General features: G+C 34.3%; 1 protein-coding gene across 10 annotated transcripts in view; it reads left to right on the forward strand.

Moving 5' to 3' along the window:
• The window catches only part of Nol4 (nucleolar protein 4), a 319,732-nt gene that overhangs the window by 283,794 nt on the left and 22,611 nt on the right, over nt 1-13,327 (forward strand). For all 10 annotated transcript variants that reach the window (XM_074070050.1, XM_074070041.1, XM_074070042.1 and 7 more), the window contains one exon: nt 2,421-2,601. In XM_074070050.1, the coding sequence (XP_073926151.1) occupies nt 2,421-2,601 (181 nt within the window). The remainder of the gene's footprint in view (nt 1-2,420; nt 2,602-13,327) is intronic.

Raw genomic sequence — 13,327 nt, forward strand, 5'->3', positions numbered from 1 at the left:
GATGTTTTCATGGTGTTAAAGATTAGAATATTTCTCTGTATAATAATACTTCTGGGTCCACAGAGCAAACTTATTCTGTATTTCCCCTTTTCTACTACTCGAGAAAAACATTTCAAACTTAGCTTTTCCACAAAATGTATACTAAATTCTAAGTTTAAGAACTGCAAAAGAGTCTACAAGAAAAGCACTCCCAGAAAGCCCTATTATCTTCTTTTATGGAGCACCACAATCTAAAACCACCTTTTTGGTGTACATTTTTACTGGAAAAGATGAACCTTCGGAATTAAATATAATAATCTGGAGCTTTCTGACTTCCCAGTCAAATCAGTAGAGCTGGCAACAGCAGCCAAATTTGATTCTTCCTGGGTCCTTTCTTTAAGGCAGTTTCTACCAGAAAAGAATGTTATTCTTGGGTAATTTACCTTCCCAGAAATTTCTACAGCTTAAATGGCAAGATTTAAAATTATAGTCTGACATCCTAGTTTATATATCAATTCAGGTCTATTCATGTTTGTGTTACATAAATCTCAGAGGTGTAAATTTCAGAGGTGTCATTTTTGTTGTTTTTTGAAAGGGCAATACTTGGCAAATAAATCTATATCAAAATTCAATTTTTATATCATTTAATATTTTTCTTTCAATTTCCTCTTTTCTTATTTTCTCTTCAATTTACTTTGAAACATTTTATGATCTTGCTGGCTTTATCATTTAATTGAGAAATCAGCAAGCTCCAGATTTTTTGAATACTGAATGGTTCTCTCTGGTTTCATAATCTTACTAGAAATGAAAAGATGAAAACTATAGATTATGTGTCTACTGTCTGTGGTTAAGTGTAAAGGTCAGAACTGAATGAATGGATCAGTTAGAGTTGAGTACATCAGAAGAACAAGGGCAAAATCACAACTGTGATGCTGACAATCTTGTGATGATTTCATGATGTGAAAGATTAGAATATTTTGCCATATAGCAACACTGCTGGGTCCTTAGAGCAAACTTCTTCCATGTTTCCTCTTTTATACTACTTGAGGTCACAAAAAGTTTTGACAGTTACTTGTTCCACAAAGTGTAAATACTGTATTTTAAATTTAAGAACTACAAAATACTTCAGTGACAAAAGAATCCTACAATTTAATAAGAATCTATTTGTAATTCTTTCTTGTTTAGGAAAAAAGAGGGATTGAAATATAGTTCAGTGGCAGAGCTGTATTGCAAAGGTCCTGAATTCAATCCCCAGAATGACAAAAAAAAAAGAAAGAAAAGGAAATAGAATGTAGTAAGCAAGCTGTATATATTTTAGACTTTATAAACTCAGAGCTAAGGGAACTTATTATTGAAATTACATAAAACTTGTCACAAATTAAAAATTGTATTTTCTCAAACATGATATGGTTCGGTATTTTGAAGCTATTTTTGTGGACACTAGTGCACTTTATAAATAAAAACAGAATCATAAAAAACTAAAAGGCCTGAACATTTATTTAGTTCCCTGTCAGGCTGTTGTAATGCATGTAATAGGACTGCCTTAGAATTAGTAGTCAATAAATGTTCTTATTTTTTTAACCATAAATTTTGAAAAGTGGAGGAGAGAGAGGAAGAGAGGCAGAAGGAAAAAGCAAGGAAGGAAGAAGGAGAGAGAGAAAGAAGAAAGGAAGGGAAGGAGGGAGGAAGGAAGGAACTGCAAAAAATGTTTTCAAGAAACTCAAATTTTGTTATCTTTTTTTGCCTTCCATTGTAATATCTCCTCATTTAATTTTTAAGCCTGGTTGGTTCTTTAAAAGATTTTCTTTACAGCAAAAAACTCACCATCTTGGCATAATAAGTGCAATCTTATTAACCACATGTCCATTGCTGTATGACAGATCTCCAAGACCACTGCCCTAAATGCCTGAGACCCTATGCTACCTCGTCTTCCACAACACCTGGAAGCCTCCATTCTAGATTATGTTTCTATGAGTTTTGCTGCTTTAGATGCCTCATTTACATGGAATCGTGCAATATTTGTTTTTATCACAGGTTTACTTTTCATAATGTCCTTAAGTTTCATCTATATTGTATATATTACAAGGTTTTCTTCTTTTTAAAGACTGAATAATATTCCATTGTATCTATGTACCATGTGTTCTCTGTCCATTTACCTGCCAATGGTCATGAAGGTAGCTTCAGCCACTCACCTATTGTGAATAAGTTTGCTCTTCGTGTCATTTTAAATTCAATTGGAAATTGTCAATACAATCTGCCCACATTGTTACTTTGCTCTCCTTTTTTAGTTTTTAACAAAGATGGAGAAAATCTGCATATAAGTTTACTTAATGTTCACCATATTCAGTTTCCTTATTGAATGCAGATGTGTAGATGACATTAAGATTCAAGGTAAAATAGCAGTGATTTGATACTTAATGGAATGCTATCTCTCATTGCAGGAAGAATCTGCTCCAGCTGACAAACAGTGTAAGCCAGAGGCAGCCCAGGCTACTTACTCAACATCAACTGTTCCAGGCTCACAGGAGGTGTTGTACATCAATGGAAATGGGACCTACAGTTACCATAGTTACCGAGGGCTAGGGGGAGGACTGCTAAACCTGAATGATGCATCCAGTAGTGGTGAGTCTTTATTATAGATTGTGTTTACTGTCTCCTTTTGGGGGTGGTCAATTTTCAAAGCCTTCAAGAAGAAAATATCTATATTATCATAAGCAATAGTCAGTGCCAATGTGGCAACAATAAGACCATTCAAACCATAATGTTTGTCTCCCTCTATGGATATCTCTATTTTGTTGCTGTTTCTGAAAGTAGCAGCACTATTATAACAAATGGTTTTGTTTTTACAAATAGTGGTACATTCTGTCCCCAATGCTGTAATGTACTATTTGTCCAGAATAATGAAACATTTTCTTGCATTCACAGAGTTTTTGATTTGGAAAATTTGAGGCAACAGGAACTTTACTGATGATAAAATATACCCAATTATGACTAAGAACATACAAAATGAAATGAGAAATGGAAACAACCTACGGCTCCCTAACCACTAGTTTGTCCATGACACTGACATGCACCATCAGCAGTGAGGGCTGCCCTGGTGTGAGCTCCCTCTTGCCCATGCTTAGTAGATTTTTACAAATTCCTTGAGTTTGTATGGCAGGATAAGTTCTAAATGACTCAGAGGTTTAAATGTTTCATGTAAAGCCATACATGTCTAAGGTAAAAATATATACAGGTGAATTTCCTGTTCCTGGGTTGTAAGAAACACACACACATACACACACACACACACATACATACACACACCTTTTGCACAAAAAAACCAACAGGCAAAGTAAAAAGATAAATTACAAAGTGAAAAATTATTAGCTCCTTATACTACAAATGGCTAATAAGCCAATACATGCAATCCTCTAAAACTAAAAAAGAAATGTACATAAAATCATATTAAAATAACAAGAATGACAGGAATGGGGTATAAATAATGGTAGAGTGCATGTTTAAATCCCTGAATTCAGTCCTCAGCACCAAAAAGAAAAGGGATTGGATATAAATACCTCAATTCTAAGAAAAGGCAACAGCAATATAAGTATCCCTCAGATGTATTACTTACATCTGAGGGATAAGAGTGCTCATCTTCACTCACTTCTAGTAAATGAAATGAAACTCTATTCACCAGATTCACAAAACAACCATTTTTTTTTTCTAGAAAGAACCAGATTATGTTTTGAGGTCTCCAAGGAAAGAGAAGTTGTCATGCATTCTTATAAAAATGCAAAAAGTTGAAGTGACATTTGACAGTACCTAAAAAAAATTAAATATGCATTTAACATTTGACCTAGCAATCTTGTTAGGACTCTATCTCATTGGTAATCATATAAAACAAAGTACATGCAAGGATATTCATTGCAATATTTTTTTAAAAATTGGTGTAAAAATGTCCCTCAATGCATGCCTGGTTGATTATTATAACAATGTTTCAAAACAAGAGAGTCTCATGCAACTATGAAAAGTAATAGGAAATATTCTTACATACCATTATGCAGCATTCTCCAGGTACTGTAAAATACTTATAGAATGCTAATGTTTATGAAAGGTTTATTTATTTTTTGGTAGGAAATTTTATTTTCTTTTTATATTATTATTTTTATGAATGGAAGTTTAAACCATAATTTTTCTAAAATTTGCATAGAGGTAGGTAGGAGTGAAGGACAGACATGGAAGCTTGAAGTCTCTGAATGTAGTTGGTTTTTATATGGTATTTTGATGATTTAACTCTGGAACAATGTATGTTCCGTAGTTCCTAAACTGTTTTTACGTCTCCCTAAAATGGGAAGAAAAGTGATACAAATGAACTTTAGTTAATGAGTTATTGGGATTGCCCCACAGAAAGGATCTTTTCCAAGTACTTTCAAAAATTTTAACTTGATTCCACAAGTATTCAACCCAGTGATAAAACCTTAAACTATTTTCATTAATTGCATTATTATTTTGATACTGTTGCCTGTGTATTCTGGTTTAAAGCAAAATTGCAGTTCCGTTGATATCAGTGCAAGTTTGGAGTTTTAGTAAGGGCAAAGCAGATATAAATGTAAAATCAATGGGTTCAAGCAAGACTCCATAATCTTGGATTTGAATAGATAGTGGAACATATAATAAATTCTTGTTTTAAAACTATTTTCTTTCTCTACTGAAAATGCCTAGAAACAAAACCTAGTTTGCATTTGAAAGACTGAATTAGTCTTGCCTGGTCCTTATCATATTTGTGAAGAAATTTCAGTATTAGAATGATATGAGTCTATGCTCTAGGAAATTGCCTACCTTTTCAACACTGGATATATGCCCCAAATGTGTTCAGAAGTGATTCTTCTGGAACACTAGGCTCTTTGGTCTACACATGTGTGTGTGTGTGTGTGTGTGTGTGTGTGTGTGGTACATTCTGACTAGACTTGGAGTCCTGAATTTAAAGGAATGAGCAATAAATGATGAATTAGAAGGGGAAAGCAGGTCAAAGAAACTTGAAGTGGATAGATGTAGAGGCAGGAAGAGCAGGATAATGTTATTTCTCAAGAATTATTAGAACCCAGAGAACGGATTTAAATGGTGAAGAAGTGTGATCAGATTTGTCCCTCTATGTTAAAAAAAGAAATCAAGCAAACTAGGAATGGAGGGGAATTTCTTCAATCTAATAAAAAAGTGTCTAGTGGCCCAGCATGGTGGTCCATACCTGTAATCTCTGCTACTCTCGAGGTCAGGAGGATCACTGCCTGAGGCTAGCCTTGGCAAAAAGTTATCAAGACCCCCATCTCTGCCAATTAACAGAGTGTGGTGGTGTGTGCCTATCATCTCAGCTATATGGAAAGTGGTGTAATAGCAGGATCACGGTCTAGGTCTGCTAGGCAGAAATGTAAGACCCAATCAAAAAATCACCAAAGTCAAAAGGAGTTAGGGGTATGGCTCAAGTGGTGGAGTGTCTGCCTAGCAAGTTCAAGCAGTGAGTTCAAATACCAGCACCATGAAAAAGAAGGTATCTATAAAGAACTGAAAGTAAGCATCATAATTAGAAGGAAGAAATAAAACTTTGTATCTGTAAGTGATAATATTTTATATGTAGAAAATTCTAAGAAATCCACTTAAAGGCTAATAGAACTAATAAATGAGTTTAGCTAGGTTGCAAAATAAAACATTAATATAAATATTGATTGTATTTATATAAACTTGCACTGAACAATCCAAAAATAAAATTAATGAAAATGTTTAATTTACTATAGCATCAACAAAGCAAAAAATGTAGCATTAAAATTAATAAAATCAGTCTGAAGCTTGTACCATAATGCTATGAGACATAGTTGAAAGGTTATTATTTTAAAAATTTGAAATACATGTAAACCATCCCACATTCAGCCTGGCATATCCTCACAATAATAAACACAGAGATACCATATGTATGAATCAGCAATTCTACCTTTAGGGGTATACTCAAGAAAACTGACAATTTGAACACACAAACTTGTACACAAATATTTATGCCAATATTATTCATGCCAACTTCAAAGTGGCAGAAACTCAAATGTCCATCATTGATAAATAACTAAACAAATATGACCACAGAATGGGATATTAGATGACAGTGACAAAATGAAATACCGATACATGCTACCACACAGATGCACCTTAAAAAATACCATGCTAAGTGAAATAAACTAGATTCAAGAGACTGTATATTGTACACTTCATTTACATGAGGTGTTTAGAGCAGGAAAACCCATGGTAATAGAACACAGAGTAGTGTTTACTACTAACCACTGGTCTGTAGGGGTTAGATTAGATTAATACTTCAGCTCTTGTTTCAGGGAGACTGAAATTATTAGGAAGTGATTTTGAATGTGACCTATGATGCCAGAATGTCTGTGTTGAAGTCCTGTCCCACTTTATTAGAGAAGAGACATTAGACAAGTCACTAAACTTCTGTGAACCTTGTAACATAGGACTTCATTATATTAGAAGAACAGAATTGGTATGTAGGCATTATTTTTCAAAGTGGGGATGAATTTAATTTTATAAAAAATTTCACCCTAATTGCAGATAATACTTCATGAAATGAAGACTGGTAGTCACATTTAATTGGCTGTTATTAAATAACTTAATAAAAATTATATCTATAATTTAGAAGATAAAGAAATTCTATGTTAATACAATCTTTAGTAAACACTGGCTTACCCCAACATTTTGTGGTTTCGTTGTTAAATCCCTACTTCTTAAACAAAAAATTTAAGAAAGAGTGTTAGTGCTTCTAGATTTTTGGGCTAAGAGAATCCTTAGCTTTCATTAGCATTTTCTTTTCCTAGTGTTAGACTTATCTTTCCTGTTCATTTGCTGCTTGAATAAAAAGAATGGCATATGTGCTATAATTGTTTACACTGTAATCCTTACTCCTACCTTTACAGAAACTTTTTATTACGTTTACAGCTTATACTTCCATATTCATAAATCTTTCTTTCATTTATGCTAACATTCTATGAGTACTTTTCCCTACCTGGAGAAGATCCTAACATTTGAAAAGTCAAATATACTTCTGAAATGTATTTTCTTTCCAAAATAAGTTTCCTTCTTTTCCCTTTCCATTTGAGGTACTGTTCTTTTGAATTGGAAGGCAATTGATAATGACAAAGCTGAGCAGTCCTCAACTGTGTTGTTTGGTGTGCTCAAAAGCTACAAACTTTGGTAAAATGCCAGGTATGCAGGCATATAGGTGCTTAGAAAGCAAGTTTTCAAAATATACAGCTTGAATATGGGTAGAGTAATACCATGTTGAGATCCACTTTGGAAGTTTTTCCCCAACAAACTTCACTGTCATGAAAAGATAGAACCAAAAAGACTTAGAAATCCTTTGACAGCAACATGTTTCTTTTCTTAAAGATAATAAAGGAACAAATTGGCCTAGAAAGTTAGGTGATTTGGTAAGGTCAAAAATGTTGATTTGGGAGGTGTTTACTTCATACTTCTTTGGCTTTGGTACTGTGAGAAAAAGGTCTCTTAAGGTCACAATCAAAAACACCTTCAAACAGTCCAAATTACCTGTGTACTGCTGAGAAGAAAAGGAAGTAGTAGACTAAGCAGAACAGTGTGCAGCAAATTAAAAATTATCTGACTTTCTTTGAACTTTGGGTGTGAATGTAACTGAGTTAAAACTAACAACAATAAAAATAAATAAACAAAAAGAATAGCAAAATAATAGTTTTGGCAAATGGCAGCTTTAATCTTTATCCATAGAGAATTGCTCTAGTGCACATTTGCAAAAGGACTCCAGCAACTTTAGCACTGGCAAGGGAAGTGATTAATTCCATGTTATTCAGAAGCTCTAAATTCCTTTTCATTCTCCAAGAATCCACAGTACCTGTAACACTGGTATTGTCTACTGCTGGTTTTGTTGTGTTTAATTTTGTTTGTTTTAATCACTGGAAGGCAGCTAAATTGATTAGGCACATAGTTTCCTTTATTTGGAATCTTTCTTCATGAATTCTGGGAACTCCATATATTCTGACTTCTTATTTTTTTAATTTCATATCTTACCTAGTATTTCTTTCTCTTTAAGATATTCAAATAGTCATTCCATGTAACAGATTTGGAGTTATGGAGCAAGAAACTACATGCATATGCATAAATCTTGAGAGCTAAAAAGGACATAGCAGATTAGCATTATATTAGATGCCAACATCATATCTTATGGCTGACAACTCTGAGCAATTTAAGTTTGAGAATTCTTGATTTTAGGATTTGTGCATCTGCAAAGTGTAGAAGGGAAAGGCAAGTTCCTAGAGATCAAGTTGAATTAACTATGCATCTGACTTAATTTATAAAGCAGATGAAGACAATCAGAATTCAAACCATTAATTAGAGAAACTGGGAATGTGCTGCAAGTTGACAGCATAAGATAGGGCAAGGGTTGAAGGACAAGTGACATTTCAAGAACCATTTAAACTATTTTAAAAATAATATGAATTTTACAAATTATTCTATGTTCAAGAAGAATGTGAAGACAAAAGCAAGAAAAAGGAGACCTTAACAGCATTTGGATTTAACTTAACCTGTATTTTTTAGTTCCTGTGTTCAAATCATTGTAACTTTAAGAAAAACAATGTTGAATATGGAAGAATGTGTTATCTCAAGAAACTTACAGATCAAAGAGAGAAATAAAATATTCCTTTTCCTCTGTTTTAAATGTCAAAATACTTTAATTAAATACTATCTCATCTGTGAAACCTAACTCTGATTCATGATTCTCCCAGTCTTTGGAATATTAATTTACTTATCTCATTGAACTGTGACAAATGTGTTCAAATATTTTGCCCTAAATAGATGTACACTACTAGAAAGCAGAAATGTTATCTTGTTCACCATTGCATTCCTCTGAGTAAGGCCAAATACATAGTATGGGTTCACTCATATTGACTTAATAAATGAGTAAATTTTTAAAATAGAACATTTGATGTTAAAAGTTTTTTTTTTTTTTGCTACATAGCCAGTCATTTAAATATTCTGTTGATAAGAGAGAGGGGTTTATCTTACAAAAACCAAAGGAAGGTCTGGGTATCTCTGTCTCATGCCTGTAATCCTAGTTACTCAGGGGGTGGAGATTAGGAGGATCGAAGTTTAAAGTCAGCCCAGGCAAATAGTTTGTGAAACCCTATTGTGAAAAAGAAGCATCAAAAAAAGGGCTGGTGGAGGGGGCTCAATGTATAGGCTCTGAGTTCAAGTCCCAGTACTGTAGAACAAAGGAGGGATGAACATGTATAGATCACCTGTGCTTAGCATGCTCAACTCCTTCCTGGGTTCAATCCACAGCATGGTACAAAAGAAAAAAAGCACATGAATCAGAGATAGAAAGAAAAATTAAACCAAAGAAGATTCCAGTTTGCCCATCTGTTTATGGGCAAATAAACAGTTATAGAATTATAGCAGTTATAGTTATAGCAGTTATAGAATTTTAGAAACTCCTGCTTAATTTTGAGTAGAGTGGCAATAGGAAAAGCTGGCCTATGTTGTAGACTTCATAGCAAGAAAAGATTCTATGTCCTAGAAGTGCCAGGGTGCCCTTCAAATCCTTCATTAGCCAACCACCATTTGTTTAGAGCTGGCAAGGGTCTGCTTCCAACAATCCAAATTTTCAAGTTGGAGTATTATCAAAATGACAGCAGTTACAATTTGTATAAAAAATTTATTCAAATTATCCAACTGAAATGAGAAGCAAGCAAGCAGCCAATCCTCCTGTTATTATCTCATCCATTTACATAGGACTTTGGAATGCTAGCTTTCTATCAGGAAGTTCACATTGAGCTGTCTAAAGAGGGCAATTGTGGTTCACTGAAGTTTTTCCATTGGATCTCTTAAGTCTAAATTATGTACATAATACATAATTTAACTGCGGATGTTTCTTCTCCACAAACTCCATGGGGCAGACTTTTCAATTTGTCTTTCAACTCTGAGATAAACTGGACTGATATACAGACCAAAATCTAACAAGACCAAATTGTAGTAATAATGACCACAATAACTAACATTTGTACAGCAATTTCTAGTTTGCCAGAATCCTTAGATCCATTATCTTCCTTGCTCTTTGCTGATGTTCAGGACTATTGGTTTTAAAGGTTCTTTTGATCAATGTCTATCATGATGAGTCTAAGGAAGCCTGGCCAAAGAATTCACCATCACTGTGGAGCTGGCTCACAGTGGAGTAGTGGGCCTTGTATAAAGATAGTTCCGGTATTCACATCCTCAAACATCATTTCTCATCAAAAACTTTCAAAGGAACACTTCTACTCATTCATCTCTCATATCCCATTCACTCTTCAGTCCATATAAGCAGTCTCTCCCCACCATTTTGCTGAATCTATCTGGTTAAGTTTATCAGTGACTCTACTTCTTCCCTTCATTTTAATGGATTTCATGAACTCATTTGAATCTCAGTGATCAGAGTCTTTAAATATCCATGCTCTTGCTTTTGGCATCCAGAATAATGCACTCTCATACCACCTTATGCTCCTCACATTTCTTCTATTGCCTTTCCAGGACATTTGGTTTTTAAACTCAAGTTGTACAATGCTGGGTTTTCCCTACCATCCTCAGCCTTTTTCCTTTAATCTTCTTGTTCTGTACACTGTTCAAGGGAGATCTCATTAGATCTTACAGTTTCAATGCAAAATACTCCAAAATAATCTGAATATCTACTCTATTCCCTCCCCACCCCCAATTTTCAGATTTTATGGCCAGATATCTTGATCTACACATTCCAAAAATCCTTGCATTTTAATTATTCAGAAGTGAATTCTTCATCCTCACATATACTACAGTCTTTGTGTCTGGGCATGCAGAAATACCCTGTCCAACACCTGATTCATATCACCTGTTATATTTCCTGATTTTCTGCTTTTCTCACTCAATTCTGGCTAAGTTTCCTTCCTGTATGTTCCCATGATGCCCTAAATATGTTTCTTATGAGTTAGCCTGTCTGTTAATGTGCACTTTTCTATATTGAACAATGTACAATTTGAAGACAGGTAAGGTAGCTTTTTCCTATCTGTCATATCACCATTGTCAGTAATTAACTGCCTTATATAATATCCAGTGAATGCTAAATGGTTACATCAATGACTGAGTGAAAAAAATTGTTCCAGTAAAACATTTTGTTCTTTGGAAATCTTGACTAAATCAAATTTAGCATGGTAATATTCAGTTGAATTACTTGAAGTTAAGGATATCTTCTTAAAGTGTGGTTTCTTTCTCTTAATACCATGAAAAGCACACTATTGGAAGAAAATAGTATTGCTTTTCAAATATGTCAGAGAAATTTTTTAAAACACTTAAATGCGGTTCTAAAGTATAGTTACCTTAAGCCTCTGATTCAGGAAACAAATGATTACCATAGTCATCCAGAGACCTGAGAAGCTACACGTTTTCCCTTTACTGTGTACTTTTAATTGTTCTGACGTGACAGCCACATGCTAAGAAGTGGTACAGATGTGTGGGGAGAGTACCATTGACATCCTGGTCCAAGAAGCCAGTTGGGTGTTTCTGTTGTGTAAAAATTAGATCTGGTCTAATATGTACAATTCTGTAAAAAACAGTTTTATTGAGTAGAGCCTAAAAGTAATTGACAAGAGCTAAGTAACCCCTTTGGTGAATTGATCAGCCCTTTCTTTAACGGTAAGATCTGCACGAGGATAACACTGTGTGAAGAAAGGTGTTTGTGATCTAATTGTAGTCCACTTAATTAGAATTATGCAGTTACTGTATCTCAATAGAGTTCCAATTAAACCTGAGTGAGTTGTCAAAGAACATTCTAAATCACATAGTGAAACTTTGTTTACAAAAAAAATCAATGTATTGTATTTAAGTATTTTTCATGACCATGTGCAACTTGTTGCAGCTGTCTATTTTAGTAAGCCAACTTCTCTGGGTGGTCCTTTGATGACTTAATCAGGATATTTTCCTACATTAAACTCTACTCATTTGTATCCTTAGTTTGACTGTTTTCTCTTTCTTTTAATACAGATTTTTTTAGATCTGTACTATCCAATACGATGACCACTAATTACATGCAGTTAGTGAAACTGAAATGCATTAAAATTAATAAAATTCCAAAATCAGATCCTTCATTGTAATGGGACCCATTTCAAGTAGTTCAGTAGTCAAAGCTGGTGAGCTGTTTTGAACAACACCAAGGAATCTTCCCATCACCACAGAAATTTCTATTAGAAAGGGCTGATTCACACTATTATATTGACCTCTGGGTGGTTTTGCTATTGCAGGAAACCTTTTCTACATTTATTTGTCCTAGTTTCTAACATTTAGTTATTGCTTACTTCCTAATAAAATAAATGAAGTCAGTGGCAACCTTGTGGAGATTTCAGTAGTGATTCTTAAATATTAATGCTTTCAGTTCAAACTACTTGGCTTTTAAATAACTTTCAGATATTTGGGGGTTCTGAGCAGAGTTAATTCCTATATAAACTGAAACATAGGTATTGAAAACCTCTTTGGCACAGGCTGGGATTACTTTAAAACTAGAAACAATAAATTTTAAAATAACTTGTGGTAGAATTCAAAATTGTGTGATGTTTAGAAAAGCTGGCCCAAGCCCCGGATACATGAAATGTGACCATGTTTTTGACACTGACTTAGCTGTACATTTCCACCTTTTACACAGAGTATAATAGCATAGAAGTCAACTGAGATAGTTGTTTATACAAGTAAATATTAAGATATATAGAGGTTCAGAGAGATGATGCTAATTTTTAATTTCTTTTAGACGATTGAAATTGTGTTAATCATTTGCTGGAGAATTACATTAATTATCTGCAGAATAAAATGCAGCATCTTTCTGCTTATCACTGAGTCTTTCACATCTTCTACTGGGTTTCTGTAGTTCAGAGGCCCACTGAGACAAGCTCTGAAAAGGGAGGTAGGTGACAATGTGACTATCCTGAACTACCCAGTATGTGTAATTGGCTTTATAGCTGAACATTGATCAGGCTCTTCTCACAGATGCTTCTTAAAAGCCTGTTCTCTATTGCACAGTAAAATGGATCTTTATATACTCAAAGATCGTCTTGAGAATTCTGTGTTGTGTCTGCTCACTGAAAGGAAGGAATTGAAAGAAGGCCCCTTGGTATTCTAGGACCTTCCTTCTTGAGCTGCTGGAAAACTCCTCAGGGCCTTTCAGATGACATGAGCTCATTATGGTTGACATGGGATGTTTTCTTTCCATAATCTTTGAACTTTGACATATCTCTGGGGATCTATTTGAACAAACCAGTTAAATTTCACTGATCTTACCAGCCTCTGTCAC

This window comes from Castor canadensis, chromosome 4 (assembly GCF_047511655.1).
Source record: "Castor canadensis chromosome 4, mCasCan1.hap1v2, whole genome shotgun sequence".
Classification (NCBI taxonomy): Eukaryota; Metazoa; Chordata; class Mammalia; order Rodentia; family Castoridae; genus Castor; species Castor canadensis.